General features: G+C 47.4%; 6 protein-coding genes across 10 annotated transcripts; 3 read left to right on the top strand and 3 right to left on the bottom strand.

Annotated features, from left to right (window-relative positions):
- Positions 1–276: 276 nt before the first annotated feature.
- On the top strand, positions 277–6990 carry LOC101779666 (microtubule-associated protein futsch). The gene is made up of 12 exons (XM_004976912.3): positions 277–551; positions 634–697; positions 1604–2281; positions 3099–3185; positions 3361–3516; positions 3773–3850; positions 4274–4366; positions 4462–4581; positions 5232–5309; positions 5456–5635; positions 6042–6143; positions 6421–6990. Exons 1-12 carry the CDS (start codon positions 541–543, stop codon positions 6649–6651), a joined length of 1878 nt encoding a protein of 625 aa, XP_004976969.1. The 5' UTR covers positions 277–540; the 3' UTR covers positions 6652–6990.
- A 108-nt stretch (positions 6991–7098) lies between these two features.
- On the bottom strand, positions 7099–10047 carry LOC101756440 (BTB/POZ domain-containing protein At5g03250). The gene is made up of 4 exons (XM_004978210.2): positions 9964–10047; positions 9420–9489; positions 7964–9199; positions 7099–7861 (listed from the first exon to the last, which is right to left on the bottom strand). Exons 1-4 carry the CDS (start codon positions 10032–10034, stop codon positions 7295–7297), a joined length of 1944 nt encoding a protein of 647 aa, XP_004978267.1. The 5' UTR covers positions 10035–10047; the 3' UTR covers positions 7099–7294.
- A 721-nt stretch (positions 10048–10768) lies between these two features.
- LOC101778732 (endonuclease 1) lies at positions 10769–12654 on the bottom strand. Its single transcript, XM_004976910.3, has 9 exons — positions 12462–12654; positions 12198–12378; positions 11985–12092; positions 11847–11902; positions 11672–11755; positions 11495–11590; positions 11334–11398; positions 11160–11233; positions 10769–11075 (listed from the first exon to the last, which is right to left on the bottom strand). Exons 1-9 carry the CDS (start codon positions 12600–12602, stop codon positions 10951–10953), a joined length of 930 nt encoding a protein of 309 aa, XP_004976967.1. The 5' UTR covers positions 12603–12654; the 3' UTR covers positions 10769–10950.
- Positions 12655–13180: 526 nt separating this feature from the next.
- LOC101779149 (uncharacterized protein YnbB) lies at positions 13181–16438 on the top strand. Of its 5 annotated transcripts, none has more exons than XR_215581.4 (12): positions 13181–13481; positions 13563–13673; positions 13775–13837; positions 13923–14036; positions 14394–14543; positions 14639–14716; positions 14788–15009; positions 15078–15164; positions 15267–15386; positions 15561–15653; positions 15842–15992; positions 16066–16438. XR_215581.4 is itself a non-coding variant. In XM_004976911.3 (11 exons), the coding sequence occupies exons 1-11, from the start codon at positions 13221–13223 to the stop codon at positions 15899–15901; spliced, it is 1359 nt and encodes a 452-aa protein (XP_004976968.1). In that variant the 5' UTR covers positions 13181–13220; the 3' UTR covers positions 15902–16380. The 5 variants fall into 5 exon arrangements, 3 of the variants coding, with proteins under 3 accessions (XP_004976968.1, XP_012703381.1, XP_022683823.1); XR_002678441.1 differs by having other exon boundaries at positions 15826–15992; XM_004976911.3 differs by having other exon boundaries at positions 15842–16380.
- Positions 16439–18757: 2319 nt separating this feature from the next.
- LOC101778329 (uncharacterized protein DDB_G0290685-like) lies at positions 18758–22080 on the top strand. Its single transcript, XM_004976909.2, has 2 exons — positions 18758–19020; positions 20528–22080. The coding sequence occupies exons 1-2, from the start codon at positions 18808–18810 to the stop codon at positions 21746–21748; spliced, it is 1434 nt and encodes a 477-aa protein (XP_004976966.1). The 5' UTR covers positions 18758–18807; the 3' UTR covers positions 21749–22080.
- A 154-nt stretch (positions 22081–22234) lies between these two features.
- Positions 22235–24901, bottom strand: LOC101777932 (probable galacturonosyltransferase 10). Its single transcript, XM_004976908.3, has 2 exons — positions 24360–24901; positions 22235–24165 (listed from the first exon to the last, which is right to left on the bottom strand). Exons 1-2 carry the CDS (start codon positions 24582–24584, stop codon positions 22717–22719), a joined length of 1674 nt encoding a protein of 557 aa, XP_004976965.1. The 5' UTR covers positions 24585–24901; the 3' UTR covers positions 22235–22716.
- Positions 24902–26028: the final 1127 nt, after the last annotated feature.

The raw sequence follows: 26028 nt of genomic DNA, 5'->3' as shown, positions 1-26028 counted from the left end.
TAGTATATGTTTATATGCATAATAATATCTATAGATTTAGAAAAATTAAAACGATCTACTATTTTAAACGGAGCGAGAGGTAGATTGTGAAGTTTATTTTTTTCTTATATAAAAAGAGAAGAGTGAACGGACAAGAAGGAAAAAAATCGAAAGTTGTTACCAAGCTTATGAATCTTCGTGTATTTATATTTTCCTTTCAAAAGTCACTTGCGGCGAGTGAAAAAAAAGAAAATAAACTAATAAGTCTTGCGATTTTACGCCTCCCCTGTTTAACCTGAACAACCCCCCAACTTTCTCTCCAAGCGTTCCTTCATTCGGGAAGCCGCCCGGCGACGCGCCGCTCTGCGCCTTCGCCTCCCCACCCGCCGCCGCCTCTCCCTTGCCGCCGCCGTCGCCGCCGCCGCTGCGCGGCTCGGGGCGGTGACCGTGCAGAGGGATCGGAGCCGCATCGCTCGACCGACCCTCACCCCCTCCACCTCCTCATCCTCACCCCAGCGGCGATAACAAGGGGGGTGGTGGTTCCGCTGATATCCCACCACCATGCTGCGCCGGTACGGGCACTGACTCTGGTGCTCACCCCATCCCCAAATTAGGGTTTCGACGCCTAATGCTTGATTATATCCGCTGTCACAGGTGCGTGCGGGATCTGCGCTCGCTGCGGTCTCTCGGGAGGATCCCCAGGCCGATCTCCGGCGAGGTACGCGGTTCTGTTCCCGTTTGTTGTCACTTGATCAGGGTGTTTGTTCTCAGAGTTGTCTGCCGTGTTAGAAATTCGGTTGTTCGTTGGACTGTTGGAGCTTAGGCAGGGCATTTTTTTGAAGTGTTGAATTGGTTAAGTAGATTTCTGCTGGCTTGATTAGTTTGGAAATGCTGCTGAGGCTGCTAATTGTGTATGGTTGGTAATGCTAGAGTTTCTGCCTCTTGAGATTGAGTTAACTAAGCAAGGATTATTTATCACATGCAAGGATTATTTGGAGCACAATGCTCTGGCGCGCGCGCTAATGTCCTTATTCACCTGCCTTAGGAGTTTTTAGGATTCCTTGTTCGCCTGTCTGAGGAATAATGTCTACTTGTTGGATACGGTTGTGATAACAATCACATGTTATGTTTAGTTTAGACTGTCCATATTGCTATAAGGTATTTATGATTCTGTGTCTAATAAAGGATGTATGCTTGTGATTATTCAAGAGACTTCGTCTGCACAGATTATTGAAACTTTTATATTCTTATTAATCGATAAAAATCTATTTTGCTATGATAGGCCGCATCTGTTCTTTGTGTCTGATTGTTGTGATATTGTTGGTTCTAGTTCAAGTAAGCTTTGGATGGAGATATTTTAAGTGGGATACTTGAGCTTATGTGGTACAATGGAATACTATCCCACATATACTGGAGTCATGTCAAATATGAACATGTTGTTTGTTAATCCTAATAGTATTTTTCTTTTATCTTAGTTTGCTAGGGCCAGCAATTTGTTTAATTTTCCATTTAGGGTACCAACTATATCCTATTGTAGTTTTTTTTCCTAATGCTTTCATAAACTACTACTATTTAGTCTATGTTCAGTGGAAGTGACGAATGACCTTATTATTTATCTGGCCAGAGTCCAACATTCCTTAGATCCAGAAGCAACTCGACAAAGGCATCTCAAAAGAATTCGACGCAGAACACTGTCCCAGGTTCTCAAGAAGAGTCTTCTCAGTCAGGAAGCAATGTTTCAAAGCTTGTGCTTGGAACGATTGTGATTGGTGCTGCAGCTGTGGGCGCACATCAACTTGGTTATATAGATTTCCAACTTAAGGACAAGAAATTACCATTCAGCTTCAAGAATCCAGATGTCGCAAAGGTGTATGAAGATCTTAAGGTTCCTTCTGAACAAAAGGTTGACCAGACACAGATCATGTCAGAACCAAACACTGAGGTTTTTCAAGCTAGCGATAAAGAGGCTCATACTCCAAAGGACCTTGCAAATGAAGAGGCGGGTGCACCAGAGATTCCAATTGATAGGGATCAGCTTGTTCCTGAAGAAGAAAAGAAATCAGAAACCCTACGCCAAGAGACACATCCAGTTCCAGATGAGCACGGATCTCACACTGAATTGCCATCTCAAGATTCTCCGGCTGTTGAGATAAATCCAGTTGTTGTTGATGATAAGGAAACAGGTGAAGTTCCTCATGAACAGAAAACTGATCAGACAGCCAGCACAGTTACTCCAGTACAGTCAAGCCCGACAACAGTCAGTCCTTACAATGACCCCCCCACGGATGTACATGCACCAAAGGTATATATTCCTTTGTGCTCATTGCTTGCCTTTTCTTAACATAACATTTGCATGTTTATTGATAGATGATAGCTCCAAATTGGCACTCGAACAGATTCTAGGAGTGTAACAGGGACTGTAATATCTGAATTCTAGACCCAGCTACATCATTTAGGTCCTATTTATATTACGAAATTCCTAAAAACTGCAAGTGAAACCTCTTGCAATTTGGCTTACATAAACCAGTTTTGGTATGCCCCACATAAGTGCAGGTCCCACAGTTTGTTGTTGCACATGTATTTGTTTCTGACCTATTCAACTTGATCAGATTTCTGGCACTCTTGAACAACTTTTCATAGTGAATTTGTTTAGATGCTATTGCTGTTTCATTCCTATTCGTGGTTGCACTGTTCAATATTCAAGTAGCAGAGATTCGTGAAGAAGTATCCCGCTATTAACCAACTGGGAAGTGTTCTTTATCTTAGATAATGAAACCATTCCATTACTACCAACCCACAGAAATTCACCTCTCTAAGACATCAAGTTTATGCCGAAGAGGTACAAGTTGGACTAATTTGGAAACATTGGGCAAATTACTTTACATACAGGGCTGTAAATTTGGGAACTACTGGAGCTGTTTGTTTTTGTCAGGGAAGATCCCACACTGTTTAGCTTTCCTTACATTGTCATAATCTATTTTGTTTTGTTGTCATTACTTCTGCAGACACCATCATAGTTTCCATGTAGCACAAGTGTTGAGAAACTATTCTGTACTTCTTGCTTCTGCAATGGTTGATGATGCTGTTTCTGATTATTGAAAATCAATCCTTGTTCATAGGATCTCTCAGGAGCTGATGTGGCTGAACAGAAATCTCTTGCGGAGACATATTTGCTGCAAGATGAGCCTGATGTTTCAAAAGATGCAGTAAGTTCAAAGTTGTTATCTTTTTAGACTGCAACAATCTTAACGAAAGACTACCTACAGACAAAGAAGTGGCTGGAAATAACTTGACAACACTTGAATGATATCTCTCCTATCCTTTCCATGTTATTTGTCTGATTATCCTTTTTCCTTTTCTTTTTTTTCTGAGAAAAAACAGACTGCTAAGGAAACTAGTAGGGATGAAGCTCTTCCCAAAAAACCTTCTGACGATGGTAAAGTGGTACTTGATATCATAGAAGCTATTCACGCTGCTGAAAAGAAGCAGGCAGATGCAGATGCTTACATGTATTCAGAAGAGAAAAGAAAGTTGAAGGTGTGCTATTCATTTATATTTACTGTTTTTTGCTTCCTTATGGTCTTTATTTGCTAAAGATCTAAGGTTCAGCATTATAGTTTACCTTTGTGGTTGGGGTTTACACTATTTTCCTCGTTTCTTTACTGTTAATTGTCATGGATTTTAAGCAATTCGCAAACATGGCTATGAGCCTAAGACTGAATACCTTTTTCAGTTTCTATAATGACACATTTGATAGTACTAATTTTATGTGTTTTACTTTGAATTTTCTCAGGAGAAATATGAAAAGGAGCTGAAAGACACCAGGGCCAGGGAACTAATGTATGCAGAAGAGGCAGCAATTCTGGATAAGGTATGAAGCAGACATGATTGGTCCATGTTAGTTTTTTTTTAGATTCCAACATGTAGACATTTACTGCTTTTCATTGCCTTCAAGTGAGGTTTTCACTGTCATAGTATAATACTAAAATTAATGAAAATAATAATTTTGTGAGATTTATTAGCAAGTCTTGATACTTTACATGTACATTTTAAAGTTTTATAAATGCTAGATACCATTTGAGGGAAGAGGAGTAACAACTTAATTTTATCCTTTTCCAGTTCTGTTTGAAAATGCCACTAAAGCAAAACTGTAAAATATCCTTAGTGTGATATGCATGGTGTTCTTCACTTTATTCCTTAAGGCTATAATGCTATTTAGTGCCTCTTGTTTGCATTGAATTTCAGATGAAATATTTATCTTTATCATGTTTATCAATTATCTTGCTCTTATCAGGAGTTAAAGAAAGAGAAACTGAAGAATGCTGCTGCAATAAGGGAACTTCAAGAGAAAGCTGAACAAAAATTGCGGGATGAGCTGCAGAGGAAGGTGTGTTAGATTTGATGTCTACTATAAATTCTTTACTCTATTTATGATAATTCATTTTCATTAAGGAATTGACCTTAGTATTGCTGATTTAACAGGAAGAAGAAACAAGGCAACAAATTGAAAAGGCTCAAGAGTTGGCAAAAGCTGAAATGGCTGCAGCTGTTGCAAAAGAGAAAGCAACCCAGATTGAACAGATTGCTGAAGCAAACCTCAATGTAAGAACTTTATGCAATTATCTTTAGGGTCCGCAGTGTCATAAATAGCCATTTGAAGTTTACTTGATGCTACCCAGCTTAAAAGGCATGTTTGGCTCAGTGGCATTGTAGTGCCTCTCAAATTTAGCTTTGCACCTTTGGTACGCAAATCAGAGGCCTGGCTTACTTAAAAGCTTTTGATTTTTATTACATGTGTTTGTTATAGCCCTGATTTAGGACATTGTGTACTACTTTAGATTGGATTGCATAGGTTCAGAGTATGTGGCAGTTTCTGACCATGGTGCTCTCCTATTAGTCAATGTTCCTTTTGATTGTTCCATTTCTCAATTCTTCTGCTAGTGATTCCTATTAGCATATGACTGGATGTGTACAAACTTTTTTTTGTTCCTCTGTAGGACTCCTTTTCTAGATGTCATAACATATGTTCTAGATAATCAACACAGACCCTTGACAGTATAGCTTTCTAACATTTTGTTTTTAGTCCATCACTTGCCTTCCCAATGTTATATCCGGAGCATGATTGTTCCAGGCAGCAGTTTTTTTATCTATGCTTGTTGTGCCAGTATATATCATTTATTGCTAGAAAACAACCTTAATTTTAGCTTGCTTGCACTTGGAAATTCTGACCTTGTTTTGTTCTTCCATTTCAGATTGATGCGCTATGCATGGCATTTTATGCACGATCTGAAGAAGCTAGACAGAGTCATTCAGTTCATAAGCTTGCCTTAGTAAGTTTCCTTGAAGCCCCTTATGTGCTTGCCTCCAAGTTCTAACCTTTTCTTTAGGAACTATTGGAAGCACAATTTCCATCTTTTCCTCTTTCAGATTTCATGATGACATATAGGGAATTGCCTCTTTCATTATTATCTTGCAGGGTACTCTTGCCTTGGAACACGCTTTATCCAGTGGATCACCAATCCGATCAGAAGTGGAACTATTGCATAAATCTGTTGAAGGTATTGACAAAGATTCACTGTTAGAATTGGCTCTTTCGTCGCTTCCGGAAGATGTTTTAGATTACGGATCAGATACCCGGATGGAGTTGAAACAAAAGGTATGCTTGTAGTGATGCAATGAATGAATGCATTTGTTCATACCCTTATTGAATATGTAATGCGCTACTGTTTAATCAAGCTATTTTTTGTGTAAGGTATCTGCATGTCTTATTGTCCGGAATGGATTATGGAATTTTGAATACTTGCAGTTTTTGAATAGAATGTATAACAGTTCTTATTACCATCTGTCAAGCTATTGTTATGAAAAGGGTTCTGAAAACCTCCACGATCTGGCTGGTAAAACAGGCTGGATTCTTGTTTTGTGTACCCTGGCTAATTCTTAAACTTCAACCAAAACCTAAAAATTCTGAACACAAATTTCTGTGTTTCTTGTTGAGAAACATCAGTTTGGCACTTTGGCTACCCATGCTAAATGCCTAAATGACCATACTTTTTTGTGTGCAGTTTAACTCCTTGAAGGAAACTATCAGGCATTTCAGCCTTATACCAGAAGGTGGTGGTGGAATCCTGACACATGCTCTTGCTCGTGTTGCCTCTTCCATCAAGGTGAATGCTAGTGCAATTATTTGTCTTAGTAGTTGTTAAGTAATCGGGCACTTATATATTATTTTTTTGTCTGCTATTGCCGATTCAGAACCTTGTGGTCTAGAACAATCTAATAATCTGATATTACTGAAATCAATAGCATATTTCATTTCAACTGTGTTGCTTCACCATTTGTGCTTGCCCTTAGTGAGCCTCTTGTAGTCATAATTAGTACCTTTGGTGGTGTGTTATCCTTTGTATTTCTAGTTGAGTTTCAAATTATTCCATTGGTTTTCAGATTAAAGAGGATAGTTCTGGAGATGGCATTGAGTCCCTTATAAGCAGAGTGGAAAGGTTGATTGTGGACGGAGACTTAAGTACAGCAGCTGATGCCTTGGAAGGAGGGTTACAAGGAAGTGAAGCAGCGGAAATAGCTACCGAGTGGGTAAAGCAAGCGAGGAAACGCGCAATCGCCGAGCAGACACTTGCTCTCCTTCATGCTTGTGCTTCTTCGACCACATTCTCATGATTTTGACCCTCGTTTTTCCTTCCTTTTGTTTAACGGGATATTGCTGGCTTCAGTACTCTGAGCAAGAACCACATTTTTCCCAGACCATGCTGCAAAGGGGGCCACTCGGTCTCAAGCGGGCCCTGCTTAGCTTTCCTGCTGTAAACAGAGCTAATAAGTTTTGCCCTGTAGCTACTTCCTGTTCTGACCTTTTGGATATAATTGCCGAATGTAATCTTCGTCGGCTATAGTGATATCAACTTTTTTGGTTAGGCTATCTATGCCAAATGAATTTTTGCTGTTAGTCATGTAACCGTTTACAAGCGGTCTAGTCTAATGGTGAATCTAATGATTCTTTGATGTTAGTCATGTACGCATCTACAAGAGGTCTAGTCGTGATTTACCAGTACTAAATGATTCTTCGCTGTTAAGTGAGGTTAGATTTGGGGTAGGAACACTGTGAAGCCGTTGGGGGAAAATCTTAAGAATGTTACAAGCGTTGCACGAAAAGAAAGTTACATTCCAAAAGACACTAATGTTCCAGCAAAAGAAATTGTAAAGAATGAATCAAACGCGCTTTCGACCTACATCTCAAGATCAATCATCAAACGGAACCACTACATCACCGAAGAAAACTCACGTCTAAACGTTCCCGATTCCCATGTTAACACCCGCCGAAGGACTTGCGCCTCTTGTCGCCGGCTCCCGGAAGCGGCAGCGGCTCCTGGTGCTGCTGCCGGTCCCGCTCCCGCGACGGCGAACTCCTGCCGAGTCCGAGCTTCCGGAACAGCCGGCTCAGCGCGCTCTTGGGCTTCTCGAGCTTGTGGATCTCCTGCCGCATGCTCGAGCACTCCTCCTCCAGCTCCGACACCCTCTGCCGGATCTCCACCACGCTCATCGCCGGCGACAGCTCTCCGGGCCGGGTCGCCGCCGAGCCGCCCTCGTCCGTCGTCTCCTCCGACCCTGCCGCGAAGGCCAGATCGTCGTCGGCCCTCCGCGGCAGCACGCAGGTGTCGGAGCTGGAGCCCTGGTCGGCGTTGTCTGACACGAAGAACCACCCGGACACCGTCGTGCGCAGCCGCAGCTGCTCGAAGAAGAGCACCTGCACCACGACGCGCAGCGGCAGCCGCTCGTTCTGCGCCGCGTGCGTGCACGCCTCCAGCGACAGTTTCTGGCAGTTCATCAGCCGGCACAGCTGCTCCCGCTCCGAGTCCGTCAGCCACGGGTGAGCCTGCATGCGCGCCACGGACACAGATGTGTAAGGTCACATGGCTCAATCGATTCAAGACTCAGGTGTGGGTCAAGAACAGTGATGATGAACTGCTGGTTTTACCTTGAGATAGATGTCAATGGCGCGGTAGAGGCCGTCGTCGATTGCCCGGGCGTAGTCCGGGACGAGCGCGGCGATGGTCTGGAACTTGGAGAGCTTGAGGTTGGTGTCAGTGCCGACCTCCGCGAGGTACCCGTCGATGAGCTTGGCCACCGTGCTGACCGGCACGAGCTCGGCCGAGGGGGCGTCGACCAGCTGCCCCTCGTCCGTGATCTCCGGCGACGCGGCGAACGCGGACGTGCTCGTCATCATGAACTGCTCCAGCATCCGCTGCAAGCTGTCCACATCGTAGAGCGTCTCCGCAGAGTAGCCGGTGTTGGGTATCAGCAGGTCCTCCAACGCGGCCTCCTCCAGCTGGTTGCCGGCCCTCCTCTCCAGCGCGTCCCGGCATGCCCCGCTGGCGTGCAGGACTGTGGCGGTGCGGAGCAAACCAAGCAGGAACCGCGTCGGGGTGACACCCTTCTCGGTCGGGAGCAGTGCGACGACCTCCTCGAGGATGGTCCTCTGGTCACCGTCGGAGAGCACGGCCGTCGTCCCCGACGCACCGCCGCGGCTGCTGCCGTCGCTGTTATCCCCATGCCGCTTGAGCCCGGAGAGGTGGCGCCTCGCGTAGTGCACCAGTGAGCCGGCGACGTTCTCGGGGCTCATGCCCTTGGACTGCACCGCCGCAATGAGCCTCTTGTACACCGGCAGCCTGAACGACGACGCCTGCTTGTACCACCAGTCCACGCCCAGCGACCGCGGCTTCGCGGTGGCGCTGGTGCCGTTCCAGATCACCGTCTCCTCGAGGCTCTTCGCCGTGTAGTACTCCAGCATGGGCCACCCATAGAGCGTCGGGTCGGCGCAGGCCTTGCTCGCCAGCGAGTCGATGCACCGTGGCACGATGAGGAGGTCCTCGGCGTCAGGGAGCACGGCGTCGCACGCGTGCAGCGCGCGCACGGCGTCGTTCCAGGTGCCCAGCACTTGGGAGAAGAAGGTCTCGGCCTGCTCCACGAGGTTCCCCTCGCCGTAGTCCTCGGTCATGGCTAGGTGCTCGGCTGCACATCGCACCGGCACGACGTTCCCCGCGTTCAGCTCCATCCTGACGTCGTAGCAGAACATGGCGGCCAGCTGGAAGGCTTCAGGGCCGCCGGGAAAGTCGTCCAGCCGGACCGTGCATGGTTTCCTGTCGTCTTCGTCATTGCCGGTGGACTCGTTTATCAGCTTTTGCAGCGTGCCGCTACGGCTGATCAATGGAGACTGAACAAGACGAAAAAAACGGTGTTTACACGTTTTCAGTATGCAGAAAATGTCTGACATTTGAATGTAGCATAACATATCATCTGCAAATCTGCAATTCAGGCCATGGAGCACAATGTGGCAAGGTTTGGCCATATTTGAGCAAGCATTTTTTATAACACTGAAAAATGACTAGCACAGTGTGCTAGAAAAGAGAGGGATGGGAGAAATGTACATGTACCTTGTGGAGATGGAAGGATATCTCTCCTACTTCAACTACCACATCACTTTCAAGCTCAGTATTGCAAATCCTGCAAGAGGGCCATTGTGGTTATCAGCAACAGCAGGATTTCTAGTGTCAAAGTGTAGGGAAAGTATTAAAGATTTCTGCAGTGTTCATCTGTCCATCCATTCCATGTTGTCAGAGGCGTCACTCAGATTTTCTAAAAGGTAAGGATCTCATTTGAACCTGACCAGAAAAGACACAAATGCTACACCTGTTAGGCTGTTACTACATGACTCTCAATTATTATGTGGAAGCTTGGATGGGTTAATTATTTGAATAAATTCATCAGGATCTTCAATCTTAAACAATGAGATTTCATCAGATTGGTGTAGCCCATGCCCTACAGATGTAATTAAGATCGAAGTCCATATATGACGAACAAATACGGGAACAATTCAGCTGATCGATCTGTTTTCAGCTGTACATCCATCTCGAACCAGGAACACAAGCGCATCAGAAGAAGAAATAAGGAAAGGGAGACGACAGGGCAGGAAAATACCAGGTATTAGGGTCTTGGAATTGGAAACATTCCGATGGTTTGGATCCGATCACCTTGATCGCCGCCGCCATCAACCCGCCGTCCCGCGCGCCCCTCCCGGAAACGCGACGATCGATCAAATTGAGTGGACACGGTGACGCCGCGGCGAGATTATCGGCAGCAAGAACGGCGAGCGGCATGCACTGATCCGTAAGTATCTGCACCGTCGCCGGCGGATGGATCGGCCACGGCCTTGCGCGGGCACCCGAGAATTCGTGAGAAGTTTGTAGGAGTACTACGGTGTACCTAGCCTCTGGTGATCTCTCGGCTGGCCGGCCGACCGGCGATCGCCTGGCCTATCGGTGGCCGCGAACCGCGGCTGGGCGGCTGCCGCCGCGTGACCCGGGCGCTCGGGGCGGGAGACGATCGTCACGCACCGCGCGCGTCAGACTGCAGCTCAGGAGTCGGGACGTGACCGTGTAGTCGACTGAGATAGATGGCGTGGCGCTTCTCTCTTGTTATGTTACTTCCTTGTCGAGAGACCAAACGTCTCGCGTCGCATGGCATAGAGATGGGAGTAGTGGATTAGATGTTCCTGTTCGTGCCAACGGAATTGGAAGGTGATGGAACACGGCAGATCGATCCGAAAAATTCAATGCGCTGGCCGCTGGCTCTTGGTTCCTAGATTAGATTAGCAATCGCCGTAATCGGCGCCGTGATCAGTGGCCGATCCAACAGCTAGCGCCTACTCCTACATGCGTTCTTTCGTCTTGTAGTCTGTACACACAATGCAGTGCAGCCTGCTCAAGGTTACTGTCCATAGACGTGCACAAGTGTCAATGGATATACTTGTCGTTAAAATTTGTTGTTCGTATGGAGTACATGCTCAAGCTAGTCTTCCATCATGAGTCATGTAACACGCGAATTACGGGATTAGCATGGATAGATGCAACAGAGACGATGTCAGGTTACAAGTGTGGGCGTGTGGCTTCATCAGGTTGTAATTGGTCAGGATGGCGCTGCAACGTCACGGTTGTGCTGGCTGAAGATCCGGTTGAGGAACATGGCCAGCCGCACTCCCCCCTGCGCGATCCGCCGCGACACGATCGGGAGCCTCGAATCGAAGTAGTCGTCTGCGAGAGTGAAAGCCCCGTTTCATCAGCAGCTGTTTGCATTCAGATCGTCGAGATGCACAGTCATCTTTTGCCCAAACTTACTGGATAGGGTTTCCCCTCCATGGACGCCGCTGTAGGCCCACTTGCACGCCAAGTTTATGCTCTCCGTCGCGTACCTGTCGCATCAAGAAGCACGTCGATGGTTATCCACATGTAGTGAAAAAATGGTCCGTTTCGTTTCTATACTTCCAGAGTGAGATTTCAGATAACACGAACTTGGTTGGGCACGACAAGAGGTCCTCGCAGTCTCCCCATGATGATACATCGTCAGACCAGGTGCCCTGAAGAACGGAGTTTGCAAATGTGAGGTATAGTTGTGTTTCTTTGCTTGGAACCAAGAGTTGTTCCTTAGTTAACACTGGATCGTCTCCACTTACCTTGGTGAGGTTGTGCTCAAGTTGCTTCCGGAAGGTGCCCATGTCCTTGTCGTAGAACTCAGCGAGAGCAGTCTGTATGATCTCCCTGTCCCACACCTGAAAACGACCCAGAAAAATTTCACCAGTCATCACAAAGTTGGAATCGTGTGCAAGGATCGTGGGCTGCTCATTACGTACATGATGGAGGTTGGATTTGTGCCTGAACCACCGCAGGTCTATGGAGTTACCGCCTTGGTCGCTCGTGAACCCCACATGCATCGGCTGCAACCACACAGGAAATTAGCCACGTGATGAATGGAAGGAAAGAAAGAAAGAAAGAAAGAAAGAAAGAAAAAGCAGCAGGCCAGACTACCTGATGAACATCTCCCATGAAGTGCGACAGAAACAGGAGTGCTTCGGTCAAGTTGTCTGCATTGCAACCAGAAAATGGTTATCAGAACACGTAGAAATACAGAACCATTGGTTGAGATCGGCACCTTGCTCTGCTTACACTTGCGATCGGCGCTGCCGTGCTTGTAGTGCAGGAGCTGGGACGTGAAGTTGGCGATGGCGCCGGCGACGCACATGTCCTTGGCGCCATCGGGGCCGTGGCAGTCCCCTGCTCACCGATCCATCACCATTGCATTGCATTTCATCACCAGAGAGACACGACACGACGGCCCTTCAACTGCATGCGAACTGCTTGGAAATTGGAAGAACTTACTCGAGTAGTCGAAGGTGCAGGCCTTGTCAGGGGTGTCGATGAAGTGGAGCGGGCCGGTCCACCTGTACTTGTACCAGTGCCTGACCTGGTCCGGCCACACGCACAGCGCCGACAGGTCGCCGCCCACGTCCTCCGGCAGCAGGTTCCTCACGGCGTGCGCCGCGTCAGGCTCCAGCAGACCCTGCAAAACCCGGGCTGCCTCGGTCACGACGCTTGGTCGTTGGCGAGAAATGGACGGGAGGGAACGAAACGGGCCTGATTTACCTGCGCGATCTGGCATGTCATCATGTGCCCCTCCTTGCTCCACGACCGAGCCACCGGCGCCGCCGACGCCAGAACCACCAGACCCAGCGCCGCCGCTCGCAGGAACGAACCAGCCAGCAGGCCCTTGCCGCCGGAGGCCATTGTAGAATGTACTCGATCGATGGTGTTACTCGAAGTAACTTCAGATGTATGAGCTAATGCGGAGATCGAGTAATATAGCCGGCGGAAGTGGAAGGTAAGGCGATGGACTTGCGTGCAAGCATCGCGTGTGCTTCTTCTTCAGTTCAGTTCAGGCCGTTCCTCACCATGCTTATGTTGCTTTGCTTAGCTCCATTGGTTCCCCAGTTGCTGACTGGCCGGTGGTGACCGTGACTCCTGTTTCGGCATGGCTGGTTGCGTCATCTTCTTCTTGATCTCTCCATCTCTCTCTAATGCTGCTGCGGTGCTGCCACTGCTTTGGCTTGGCATCCCGCGATAAGCAACAAGGACAGGTGCCTGATGCTGCAAGCGTTGCCATTTCAGTGGGTGTGGCCTTGCAAAACGTGCACGCCCACGCAAACGAGTACTGGGCCAGGCCTAAGCTGTTGGTCAAAATGGGCCTGAGCAGACGGTTAGCCAGGCCCAGCCTGATCCGCACGTGAGGGCCCATTTCAGGCGGCCCATCAGCAAGCGACCGAAAGGATAATCCGCCCGAGCCAACAACCCCGCCCGCCGGCGCCGGGCGGTTGGTTCGTTCACTAGCTTGCTGCGGCCGCGGCGATGGCGGCCACCGCCTGTTTCTGCTCGAGCCCCCTCGCGTGGGCGCGGCCTCGCGACGCTCCCGCTCCCGCCCCGCGCGTCGGCTGGTGTCGCGCGTACGCCCCCACGGTCGTGGTCGCGGCGTCTGACGCGGCGTTCCACCCGGACGTGTCCCGCGCGGCGGAGTCGCTGCAGGCGGAGTTCCGCGCCGTCGACCGCGCCCTCGCCCTCAACTCTTCCCGCGTCGCGGCCGCCTTTCGCCGCGCTCGCGTCGCGCCGCACGTAACCCCCCTCGTTTCACCCATTCCTCTACCGCTCTGCTTGGCCTCCGAACCTGGAGTCACGCGTGTGCGTTTGTTTCAGCATTTCGGCGGGTCGACGGGGTACGGCCACGACGACGGCGGCGGCCGGGAGGCGCTGGACGCCGTCTTCGCCGAAATCGTTGGCGCCGAGGCCGCCATTGTGCGCCCCCAGGTTCCACCTTGGCACACGACAGTCTCGTTTCGCTCCATTCGTTGCTCACCTCAGTCTGACCGAGCTCCTCTCCGATGTACCAATTCCTCCATCGATGCCAGTTCTTCTCCGGCACGCACGCCATTGCCTGTGCACTGTTTGCGCTTCTGAGGCCTGGGCATGAGGTAAAGGACAGGATGAACTGAATGAACAAGTCTTGGCTCTGCTTCTGCTCGACATTTCAGACTGATGAATGCTGAATTCCTGCAGCTCCTGGCGGTTGCTGGGCCTCCGTACGACACCTTAGAGGAGGTGATTGGGATAAGGGGGTCGGCCAACGTAGGATCACTCAAGGACTTTGGAGTGGCGTACCGAGAAGCTCCGGTGCGTTGATTTCTCTCTTAGAAGTTACTCCCTCCATCCCAAATTGCAAGTCATTCTAAGAATCTTGGAGAGTCAAAGCATCTCAAGTTTGACCAAAATTATAGAGAAAATTATAAAGATTTATGACATCAAATAGGTATACTATGAAAATATAATTGATGAAAAATCTAATGATACTTAGATGACATCATAAATGTTATTATATTATCATATAAATTTGGTCAAACTTGAGATACTTTGACTCTCCAAGATTCTTGGAATGACTTACAATTTGGGATGGATGAGTAGAATACATCTAGATGGTAGACTGTGTTGCCTCGTGCTGAGGATGGGTTACTGATGAGGCTTCAGTTGTAGCTCGCAGCAGATGGTGGCCTTGATTGGGAAGCCCTTGCTTGTGCCATCAGACCAGAAACTGGATGTGCCTTCATACAGAGATCTTGTGGGTACTCATGGCGCAAGAGCTTAAGCGTAGCAGATATTCAGAGAGCTATAAGTTTGATCAAGGCAAGATCACGTTCTGTCTAGGGCCTAGCAACCTTCTGCATCTATGCTAGCTTTTGTGTGTGCCGACAGTTTTCATCTTTTGGATCTCATTGCAGATGCAAAATCCAAACTGCATGGTGATGGTTGACAATTGCTATGGTGAATTCGTTGAGACATCCGAACCTGCAATGGTGGTAAGTCCATGATTATCACCATCTCATGAAGGCTAGCTCTACCTCTATCTCATTGTGTGTTTTCATGGCAGGGAGCAGACTTGATTGCTGGTAGTTTAATAAAGAATCCGGGTGGAACTATTGCGCCTTGTGGTGGTTATGTTGCTGGGAAGAAACATTTGGTTGAAGCAGCTGCAGCTCGCCTATCTGCACCTGGCCTTGGGGTGGAATTTGGGTCAACACCTGGCCATGTTATGCGTTCACTGTTTCAAGGCTTGTTTCTTGCTCCACAAATGGTTGGAGAAGCAATAAAAGTAGGTTCTTCATTCTCACATCTGTGATGCAACTATGTACGCAATTGATGATATAGTATGATCCATAGGGAGGTTTGCTAATTGCGGAAGTCATGTCAGCCAAAGGCTACAGAGTTCAACCGCTTCCAAGGGTTCCTCGCCATGATATTGTGCAGGTTAAACAGAAGGCCAACCCTCTTTACAACATTTCATAGATAGCGTGTTCAAGAATTTTAAGGTCAATGCATAATAATGAAAACTTGAAAAAAAAATCGCAGGCAGTGGAGCTTGGCAACAGGGACAGACTCATAGCATTCTGTGAAGTGGTACAGCAAACTTGCCCAGTAGGATCTTTTGTTAAACCAACTGCTGGGGAAACTCCTGGTTATGCTTCAGAGGTTTGTTTGTAACCTTGTATACCTTCCATCATTGCATCGCTCTTACCTTCCATGCGATTATTTGTTTACAATGTACATACGGTTTATTTTGTAAATTTACTTTCTGATGAAATACACTCGTGTTCCAAACACTGTTAAACTAAACAACTAAAATGATTAACCCACTGAAATCAGGTCATTTTTGCCGACGGGACATTCATAGATGGAAGCACAAGTGAACTATCATGTGATGGACCCTTGAGAGATCCATATGCTGTCTTCTGCCAGGTAAGCTAAGATCCTGATGCAATTTTTACTCAGGGCCCTTGCGTCGTGTTTAATATCTTTGCTCTGTTGTGTGCAAGTGGTTCCAGTGAGTACTTAATCTGGTGTTGAGAATCTCAGCTCTAAGACACCAAATAAAACCTTTCCTCATATATTGCATTGGTTGTCACCCTAGAAACGTACTGGTGCAGGGAGGAACACATTGGACACAGTGGGCACTTGTCCTCACTGAAGTTCTGAAGGTCATATAACTGTGCGGTCCACGTTTCTGGAATGGACAGGCCCTTTTCCTAACTATACTTTGATTACTGGGAACTCGATATTGGTTGAACTGATTACCTGGTAATCTTCATTATTTGTTACTTTAAACTTACCTTCAGTTCTGCTGTAATTTCCACTATCTGTACATCTTCAGGTTATCAACAGATCTGTTTCAAGTGGGATTCATGGCTTAATTGTTGAAACCATGTTGACAGATCGGAGGGGAAGTAGTGGCAGATAGAATAGACTCTTTCGAAGGTTTAGTGGCAAAGTTTTGCAACTTGATTTTTTTAATGGCAGATTGAGTTAGGTCGAAATAGGGGCAAATATGCAATTAGCCTTTTTTCCCCCTCTTAAGATTGGCCATGAAACAAATATGTACCAAAATACTAGGAGATCATACTCTTCACTTTCCTTTCTACAGAATGTAGGGCAACGAAGTATTTGTAAATGCAATCAGAGACAGATACATGCATCCTGCTAAGAGTAGTAATTAGCTAGTATTTTAAAAAAAATACTTGGAGATACTACTTATTGTGTACTCCTATCGTGTCTATTCATTAACCTGCAAACTTCATAAACCTTATTTTCAAAGCAGGCCAAGCGACTAACTGTAAATGCAATCATACATAGCCATGCGCTGCTAAAGCATTAGAGTTGCTTGGCGTGGTCTTGAAATATTTGGAGATCCTACTGTGAATGTAGGACAAGGTAATATCTAGGTATCTCTCTGCATGGAACACGCCCACATCTTGCAGCCTCTTGTTCTTCAAGTCGACAGCAAGCACCCGTGCCCTCTTGTTGCATGTGTCGACCTTGGCCATGAGATAGACGTTGTGATCATCGTTCAAGCTGAGTGTTGGGTGAGCGATGTGGAGTGCCTCCAACGTCTGTTGAGGTGAGTTACCATCTTCAGCCTGAAGCTTAGGAAGCAACTCAAAATGCAACGTGTTGGTGTCAACTAAGCCATCACGTATCTCAAACACGTAGTCCCTGTCCCAGTTATTCTTCTCCAAACTAGTAGCCGCCCTGCTCCATACGGAAGCCTTCCAGGCACCGGAGGCATAGCAGTAGAAACAGTCGACGACCTTGATGCGACCTTGGACAACCGCTATGTCCCGAGCAATCACTGGATTGACAAGGAGCTTCTTGTTGTCCTTCAGTGACCGTGGGAACGGGATGTAATGCAGTTCATCCTCGCAGTCGAGCACGCTGCAGACGAGGATACCTCGCCAGGGATCGACGAAGCCCATCAACCCCCCTTCTCCGAGCATGATCACTCTCTTCGGACCATGGCGAAACTGGCTGTGTTAGTGCTCTCTGCCTTGTACTGGAACGCGCTTGGAGCTCCAAGTATCAGTCTTGGAGTCGAAGCTGGTTGAACTGCCATGGCAGCTTTGAATAATCCATGGCGACAATGTAGTAGTGGTCGTCGTCGTCCGGGTTGGTGTCGTCGCGATGGCGTAGGATGCCTGTGTTGAAGTACAAGCAGTAGGGGTCGTCGTCGTTCGTCACCAGGCGCAGCGACGGGCCCTTCTCCCCGCCGCCGGCGTGGTAGACGAAGATGTCCTGGCACTGCGGGTCGACGCAGTCGAACAAGGAGCCGAACCCGACGCGTAGGACGGCGAGGTCGGCCTCCGCGGCTATGATCCGGGGCTCCGTGCCTATTCCGGCGAGATGAGCCGGTTCCGGGCACCAGACGCAGAAGTAGGAGACGGCCGGCGGGGGCGCGACGCAGAAGGTGACCTGGATCTCGCCGCCGTTGTTCATCCGGCCATGCGCGGTGGTGGCGTTGCGGCGGTCGGCGATGTACGCCCGCACGTCGAGCATGGCCCAGCTGCCGGGAGCGCCGGCCTCGTCGTGGGGCTGGTGGTCGAGAGCAGGCGGACGCAGGGACGCGTCCAAGAAATTCTTGGTGCCCATGGATCGATCTCCTAACTTCAGCTTCCTACCCTACCCTGCGACGACGTTTAAGTAGAGAGCAGAGACCGGATCAGAATCGGGAACCAGTGGAAGTTTGGTATGTGATCGGAACGAATTGCGCGCGGGAGGAGGAGGGGGGAGGACGCCATAGTTGGGGGAACTGGCGATGGCGGCAGCGGAAACGAGAGGAGGAAGAAATCAGCGTTGGGGATCACACATGAACAGTTAGTTGCAGAGTGCAACTAGTGCTGATTTCTTTCTCTCTCTCTCTGTTTTTTTTGAAAATTTTCGATGAAGATGCCGTTTCCCTAGAACATCTTCGGCCGTGAATCATGAAGTACCCCTGTTAGTGAGCAAAACTTTCACATCTTTGGTCCTGAATCGCTTCAATTCCTTGGAGAAATATCACTATGAAACTTTCAAGAGTATCTTCTACGGGTAACGCAGAGCACATAGCGCTTGTTTGCTTATGAGTTATGATTCTGAGAAAGCTGCATGGCACCATAGAATGCGGATTGCTGTATGACAGAGCTGTGGCTTGTCTCTGAGAATAAACTTGTGATCAAAGATTCAAAGGTACCTTTAATGTGAGATCAGAAGCAAATGCAAGCATCGTAGTTGATTAACATTGCCTACGTCTCACGATAACCAGCAAAAGTCAAGGAGAGAGAGCCTTTATACCTCTCTAAGCCTAAAACAAATCAACTAGCTAGAGTGAAATGAAGCATGTGCCTCACCTTGGAGCAAGTGAAGCATACACAATGTACACTACACTAGCCCTCAAACTGGGAGCCTCCTAGTGTCTCGTTCCTCCATTCCTAAGCAAGTTCACTTCTCTTTCCAGAACCGAAGCAACTGAAAAAGGAAGCTCCGGTTTCTTCACACTGCTGCCATGGCAGTTGTCCCATCCTGCAGTAAACAGCACAAGATCCTGCAAGGGTGCCAATAAGAGGAGGGTGACTGCAGAGAGGAGATGGAGCCGAGCAAGCACAGATCAAGAGGCCACACAATGGGGAACAGCAGCAACAACAAGAAGTTGCCCCCCTACCTGCTGCTCGTGCTGCTGGCGATCGGCGCCGCCGCGGTGAGCGTCGGCATCCTGCACAAGATGAGGGAGCGCCGCGTCCTCTCCGTCCTCATCCAGGAACACGACCAGCAGCTCATGTCCTTCCAAGTCCTCCTCGAGGTATGGATATGGCTGTATGAGTTTGCAAACATCCTGTTCAGAATAAAAAAGTTTGCATGCATCACAATCATCTTTCTGATAGATGGCTGCCGGTTGCCTGCTTCATTGTGTTTGCATTTGCTGACTAACTCCGGCAGTAGATTCTGAACGCCCTGCTTTTATAACCTGGACTATCAACTATTACGTACTCTTAAGCAATCAGTTGCGTAATTACTTTCATTCACTGATTTAGAAGCTGTAACAAAATATTGATGCTCAGAGTATCCATTTGAAATTCTGAACGGCGTAGTTCCAACTTGCAGTGGTAGTAGGCTAGTAGCTACTGCACCCCCGATCCCGGTCCCCAATATTTTGTCCTCAAAGTAAAAATATCAGCGCATCGTAGATGAATATTTGGGCCTTAGATTACGGAGACGTCTTGTCTTGATAAAAAAAGAACAAGGGTCCTAAACTACAAGTATTCACATAACTTCAGGGCCCCCTTCGGATCTCTGCATTACATATTTCCATTAGTGTACATAGTTGATTTTATCTGTAGCTAAGCTGAGTTAAACATGAGTTAGCTGAATACCACATCATCAATCCCCCTTTACCTTAATAATGTTTCATCATCAAACAGATTAAAACACATTGGTGCATAATAGTTCAAAGTCAAGATCTCACTGTAGCTTGTATAGAGTGAATTGCATATACTGCTTCAATTAGGGCATTTTATTGACTACTCCTTCCGTTTTAAATTATAGGTTGTTATGGCTTTTCTATGTTCATGGGTGTTTGTATGTATCTAAATATAGATGCATACAAACACTTATGAATCTAGAAAAGTCCAAACAACGTATAATTTGGGACGGAGGGAATCTAGAAAAGTCCAAACAACGTATAATTTGGGACGGAGGGTGCAGTAGCCTAGTAGGTAAAATACTAGAAATAGTACAATCTCATGCAAAGTATAATTCTATCTGCATTAGGTATTGTCATGGCCGAGCCATAATACTACCAATTTAGGGTGTATGTAGACACAAATTCTGCAGGAGTTGCAATGGGAACATTGCAATTTTCACGGGAGAAGAAAAAAATTTAAACAGGATCTGTAGAAGTATGAATACAACAAAAACTACAGTATTGCACTCGCAAAATCTTTGCAAACCCAAACCATGAGGATACTGTCCAATCTAGAACCGTGCCTCTTCATAAGTTAGTCCATATACTTCAGCCCCTGAGAAGACTTTCCATATTGATACCATTTTGCAGACATACTTTAGCTGGAGGCTTCACATCACAATTTACTTTCAAAACGCAAGTAGCCAAATACATCGATATGTTCAATTGAACACCCTCTTACTCTGAAAATAATAATACTGAGATGAAGGTCTGCCATGGCTGTAGCACATTTAGAGCCTTCTACCGGCGTTTTCTGATAGTGTGTTCTGTACTTCTATGAGTTATTTATCCAGCCTACCATTCAAGAATTCTCATCAGCTAAATAATGCTATCTCCTTTTTGACAGAAAGAAAAGGAAATTAATAAAGAGATGAGAAGGAAAGTGGACGAACTGGAAGCCAAAACATCTGTCCTAAGCATTGAAAGGGCAGAATTGAAAAACAAGCTCATGGATTCAGAAACTACCACCACATATCTTACCAACACCCAGAAAGAACTAGAAGCAGCTCTTGTGGAGAAAGAGAGCCATATCAACCAAATGAAAGAGAATACAGCTGCTTCAAACCCTGATCAGACAACAAGTATAAAAGAACTTTTGCAGCAAAAAGAAGCCGAGCCTGATAAATCTGAAAATTCTAGTGATTCCATACCTGCTACAACAGAAGATAGCTCCAACAACACTACTGCATCAGAGAGTGACCACCAGGATGAGAGCAATGTTGTGGGAGCAAACAACGAAAATGCAACTTCAGACACAGTGGCACTTGAGAAACCTGAAAACTCTGGTGACTCCATGCCTGCTCCAGCAGAAGAAGAAAATTCCAGTATCACTAATGCATCAGAGAGCAGCCAGCAGGATGAGAGCATTGTAGCGGGTGCAAACAATGAAAATGCAACTTCTGACGCTGTGGTATCTGACAAATCTGAAAACACCAATGGTTCTGTACCTGCTACAGCAGAAGAACAAAATTCCTACAAGACCACTGCAGCAGAGAGCAACGAACAGGACAATAGTTCCTCACAAGAGCAGTTCTTAAAGTTGACAACTAACATGGAAGATGGTCAGCCACAAGAGAATAAAGGTGATGCCAATGAACAGTCAGATGATACTCCAGAGGGTAGTCAGCAAGATAAATCTGAGCTTCCGCAAGGGAGTCAGAAACAGGCAAATGGTCAGGAAGCCAGCAAAGAAGACTTGGATGGCACGGGAAAGGAGGAGAACCATCAAGGCGAGGTCAGCAACCACAGCAGAGACAGTAAACTGCTGGAGAATGAAGATGGTAATGTAGTTCTTAAAGAAGCAGAGAAAGAAATAAATCCTGAGGGTACAAGCTCAGAAGACAGCTTGAGCGAAGCCAACCAGAACAAAACGCAAGCACCGGAACCTGCTGCCGACCCTGCAGATGTAAGCACCAGCACATCCACAAATAACGAGGAAAGAAAAGAAACAAGCAAGAGACATAGGAGGAGAAGGTCCAGATCTAGAAGGAAGCGGAGGGCCACGGTTGCTGCCAGCAACAATGATGGGAATCATCAAATGGAGGTAGATGCCACAGCAAACCCATGAACTTAGGACTGGAAAAGTGTTGCAGTACAATGATGAAGTAGTAGAAATACAAATTTGTAAAAGCATTCCAGAAGAGACAAAAATCCGGACCGCATTCATACGCTGAATACCTCTGAAGAGAAATAGAGAAGAAACAGAATACCAGATATGAAGCTATAGTTGTCATTTTGTAGCTGATGGCAGCATAAATAATAGTTAATTTCATATTATAAATGGATTCCTTCTGTGGACTTGACAATGTGCTGTATTTACACTTTATTTCCTGTAAATTCTTGCCTGAATTGTAGTCCATATAAAGTTCAGCCACATGTGATAAATCCATATTCTCTGCATTAAATGGATGCACTCATATAAATGTCACTCATATTAAATACAGCACTGATGCACCTTTTCCCACGAGACACGGACTTGCAAATAAGCTTTACTGTCGTCCATCACACAAGATGTGACAACATTGAGCAGCAAGAAAGACAAAACAAATTCAGGTAGAGCTGAAAATGAGATGTGCCAACTTTACTTATCAAGATGTATAAATAAACAGGAAAAGGTTTGCTGTCTTAACATCCAATAATTATGGATATGTAACTCAAAACTTGTAACACCTCAAGAATTTTGAATCAATTCTACATCATATCCATTCTGTGCTGTCTCACCCAAAAAATAAAAAATAAAAAATTACATTGGTGGTTGCAAGTTATGAATGTAAGTAGTGGATGTGGTTCAAGTAGCAGTCTACTGCAACACAATCTTAGCTCTTGTGCTGTTTACCTGTGGCTGGAGGTACATGTAATTGTTGTGCTTCATCAATTACAGATGCCATAAACAGCCACCGATGTTTCGTCGGAGATTATAACTTGAGAGCGAAGCCAACTGGTCTAAGTAGAATGTTTCCGTGTGGCAGTGTAGCATGCACTTGGAACATTTCTACGAGGGAGATTACAAAAATGTCTAATGTTGATACACAGCAATCAACGCATGAAGCATTGCTGAATCAAAGGGTGTGAATAGTCCACATAGCTATCCCAAAAGCCCTTGTACTTCTCCATTCCAATTTTGAGCCATGGCTTCATATTTCCATTGTAATGCAGTACTGCCCCTTCCTTGATAGTAGCAGGATCCACAGTAGTGTAGCCAAGTCCCAAGACATGCCATTTGGGATCCAGTGCTTCAACCAAACCATAGAAAGCAAGAAGCCCAGGTGGCAAAGATCCAAGCTTCCATAGGGTATGATCAGCATTGCGCTCCTGCCAATAATGATATATACCTGTCACATTCTTGTTCCTCCATTCAATAAGATCGAGCACATTCATACCAAATGCCCAGCCACAAGCATCAGGGTCAAAATGAGCACGGATTAGAGGATGGGAATGGTTAAGATACTTATGAAACCTGTGGAACGTCTCCATGCAAGTCTCTACAGCACCCATCACATTACCATTGAGGTTGGTAGTAAATAGTTCTGATAAGTCCTTCTGAACAACAATATCATCATCAAGAAATACCACCTTCTGCAATTCAGGATATATTTCTGGAATGTAAAACCTCAAGTGGTTAAGCATGGATAGGTACTTTGGGTTCCTGAATTTAATTGGTGTTCCACGACTACCACTTCCAGAGAAGTAGAACTTTTGTGTAGCAGCGTTCTGCAGCTGTTTAAGAACAGGAACATATGATGCATTGAGCCAGGTAAAGTCCTCCACCTTTTGTATCTCCACAGTGACCCCTCTGTAGTCATTCATGGCAAACCACGCCCTCATTGGAGCATAGTTTAACTCATCAGTCACTAGGTGAAAAACAATCTTTTCAGGGTGCTTTGAGTTTATAGCTGTAGAATTAACAACAACCGAAACAGCAAGGATGTTGTCTGAGAAGACACAAAAATGATATAGGCTGTTATCCCTTAGGTTTCTCTGAACTGCTGGGCTCCGATCAGAAAACTTCCTCTGAAGCTCGGGACTCTTGAACCATTCCATGGTTAACCGGACACCGAGGCAGTAAAGCCCCTTAGGGAGTTCCTCAGCAGCAATCTGCCCATATTTTGTGCTCTTCTCCGCCTCAGCCTTCGACTTCTCCTCTAGGGACTGAATCTGTCCTTTCAACTTCATGATTGTGATGCCACTATCATACCGTAATTGCTGCGCCTGGAAGAGCAGCACAGACATATCCCTGATCGCCTTCTCTGCTTCCTGCTCCATCACCTTGCCCCCGTGGGCTGCAGCGTGCGCGAGGATGCTCTGTGCCCGCCGTACCTGGGCACTAAGCTCCGCCGCAAACTGCAGGTTATTGGCCTCCTTTGAAGCGGCGATATAAGTTTTTGCTAGATAAATCTGATCCATGATCTGCCTTGAGAACGAGCGAGCGCTCAGCATTTCGTCGGTCATGTTGAGCGCATCCGTGATGCCCTCCAGGTAAGATCTCTGCACACGAGAGGTTTGAAAAACTTTCAGATGCTACTCGCTAGCACTCATTATGGATCCACAAAAACTAAGCTCGCACTAGACAGCTAGCAGATTCAGCAGGCGTAATGACTACTAACTAAAATTGGCACGCTCTAGTCAAGTACTCGGATAACGAAAGGATCCCTGGAATGCGATAAATGCGATGTGGTTACCTGACGGAGGAGAGGGGAGGAGGTGGTCCCGGATCCGGAGGAGGCGGTGGAGGTGGAGGTGGACGGCGAGGCGCCGGGGTCGGGGGAGCCGAGGAGGACGGCGAGGAGGAGAACGCAGGCGAGGGCGAGGAGGAGGGAGAGCGCGAGGCGCACCCACCACGGCCGCTGCTGCCACCGGCGCTTGAACGACGGCCGCCGCTGGTCCAGGAACGGCCGCCGCCTCATCGGATCGCGCGGGGCCGGCCCCGCGCCCGCGCCCGGGACCCCGCTGCCCACGCTGCTCTCGCCGGGCGAGAGGCTCACCGCGCCGGGATCTGAGACGCGCCAACCGCTGCGCGCGCGCGCGAGCTGCTCCCTCCTCGATTTCCCTCGGTGGCCGCGGCTTCCGAGATAGATCTCGCGTCGCGCGGCGCGGCCGGCAGCGTCGTGCGTGCGTGCTCTTGGACCGACGTGCGGTGCCTTGCTTGACTGCGCTGCGACTTTATCTGGCTGGCTGCCCACCTGGCTCCGACGCCGTTCCGCTCGCCGCTTCGTCGATGCTGCTGGCTGGCTCCGGAGAGATGAAGACTGGAAAACAAGGGGCTGTTCGGTTCGGGCTAAGCTGTCACGTCCAATGTTTAGATATATTAGTTAGAAGTACTAAACATAGACTATTTATAAAATCCATCGCACATATGGAGGCTAAACGACGAGATGAATCTATTAAGCCTAATTAGTCCATAATTTGAAAATGTGCTGCTACAGTAATCATTTGCTAATGATGTATTAATTAGGCTTAATAGATTCATCTCACCGTTTAGTCTCCATATGTGCAATTAGTTTTATAATTAACTCATATTTAGTCCTACTAATTAGTCTCCAAATATTTGATGTGACACGGATTAAACTTTAGCTCAAGGATCCAAACACCCCTAAGGGTGTATTTGGCTTGGAGACAAGGTGGGACAGGATCATCCCGTTTCCGTTTTTTAGATGGGATGATCCTATTTTATGTTTGGTTGATAGGGATGAGTCTGTCCCGGTTCTTTGTTTGGTACGAGGGATCGAGGAATAGGATGGATAACGATTTTAACACCGTTAGGCGTAGTAAATGGACCCTACCTATCATCTAAAAAGTGTTAAACCCACTTGTCATTCTCTAATCAATATTTTTCTTTTTTTTCTTCCCTCACGGGTCTTATCCTTTTCCCCCGACATCCGTTTCTCGCCTGTCGTACGTCACCCCCATCTTCTCTTCCACCTCTCCCCGTTCGTGCCCTCAAGCCAGGCATGGAGCAGCCGCGCGGAAGCCATGGCCGCGGCCCGCGGGCTCGCCGGCGCCCCCTCCCCTCGTGGTCGAGCTCCCTCGTTCAGAGGCCATGGTCGCGGCCCACGGGCTCATCGGCGTCGCTCCCTGGATCGAGCTCTCGCACACGGAGGCCATGGCTGTAGCCTGCCAGCTCGGCAGCGCCACCCCCCGGGATCAAGCTCCCACACGCGGAGGCCACGGCCGTGGCCTGCCAGCTCAGCGGCAGCGCCCCCAGGGTTGGGCTCGTCGGCGCCATCTGCCCGTCCCCTAGGTCGAGCTCCCGGCCGGTGACTGTCCTGCTCCTCATGCGCGTCATGCACTCATGCTTGTTAGACGGATGACGACGGTGTCGATCGGTATTTAAACATTCGACATGATAGG

The sequence above is a fragment of the Setaria italica genome, chromosome VII (genome assembly GCF_000263155.2).
Source record: "Setaria italica strain Yugu1 chromosome VII, Setaria_italica_v2.0, whole genome shotgun sequence".
Lineage (NCBI taxonomy): Eukaryota > Viridiplantae > Streptophyta > Magnoliopsida > Poales > Poaceae > Setaria > Setaria italica.
The sequence above is the reverse complement of the archived record's forward strand: the minus strand, read 5'-3'. Positions and strand labels throughout refer to the sequence as shown.

Coding starts and splice junctions, on each gene's coding strand:
- LOC101779666 (XM_004976912.3), top strand. Junction 5,310..5,455: donor CAGTTCATAAGCTTGCCTTA/GTAAGTTTCCTT, acceptor ATTATCTTGCAG/GGTACTCTTGCCTTGGAACA. Junction 5,636..6,041: donor GGATGGAGTTGAAACAAAAG/GTATGCTTGTAG, acceptor TTTTGTGTGCAG/TTTAACTCCTTGAAGGAAAC.
- LOC101756440 (XM_004978210.2), bottom strand. CDS start 10,034: ATGGCGGCGGCGATCAAGGTGATCGGATCCAAACCATCGGAATGTTTC. Junction 9,490..9,963: donor TTCCAAGACCCTAATACCTG/GTATTTTCCTGC, acceptor GCCCTCTTGCAG/GATTTGCAATACTGAGCTTG. Junction 7,862..7,963: donor CCATTGACATCTATCTCAAG/GTAAAACCAGCA, acceptor GCGCGCATGCAG/GCTCACCCGTGGCTGACGGA.
- LOC101778732 (XM_004976910.3), bottom strand. CDS start 12,602: ATGGCCTCCGGCGGCAAGGGCCTGCTGGCTGGTTCGTTCCTGCGAGCG. Junction 11,234..11,333: donor CTCTTGTCGTGCCCAACCAA/GTTCGTGTTATC, acceptor TTGATGCGACAG/GTACGCGACGGAGAGCATAA. Junction 11,076..11,159: donor TGGAGGGGAAACCCTATCCA/GTAAGTTTGGGC, acceptor TCACTCTCGCAG/ACGACTACTTCGATTCGAGG.
- LOC101779149 (XM_004976911.3), top strand. CDS start 13,221: ATGGCGGCCACCGCCTGTTTCTGCTCGAGCCCCCTCGCGTGGGCGCGG. Junction 14,717..14,787: donor CATCCGAACCTGCAATGGTG/GTAAGTCCATGA, acceptor TTTTCATGGCAG/GGAGCAGACTTGATTGCTGG. Junction 15,387..15,560: donor CTCCTGGTTATGCTTCAGAG/GTTTGTTTGTAA, acceptor CACTGAAATCAG/GTCATTTTTGCCGACGGGAC.
- LOC101778329 (XM_004976909.2), top strand. CDS start 18,808: ATGGAGCCGAGCAAGCACAGATCAAGAGGCCACACAATGGGGAACAGC. Junction 19,021..20,527: donor CCTTCCAAGTCCTCCTCGAG/GTATGGATATGG, acceptor CCTTTTTGACAG/AAAGAAAAGGAAATTAATAA.
- LOC101777932 (XM_004976908.3), bottom strand. CDS start 24,584: ATGAGGCGGCGGCCGTTCCTGGACCAGCGGCGGCCGTCGTTCAAGCGC. Junction 24,166..24,359: donor CCTCCCCTCTCCTCCGTCAG/GTAACCACATCG, acceptor TCTCGTGTGCAG/AGATCTTACCTGGAGGGCAT.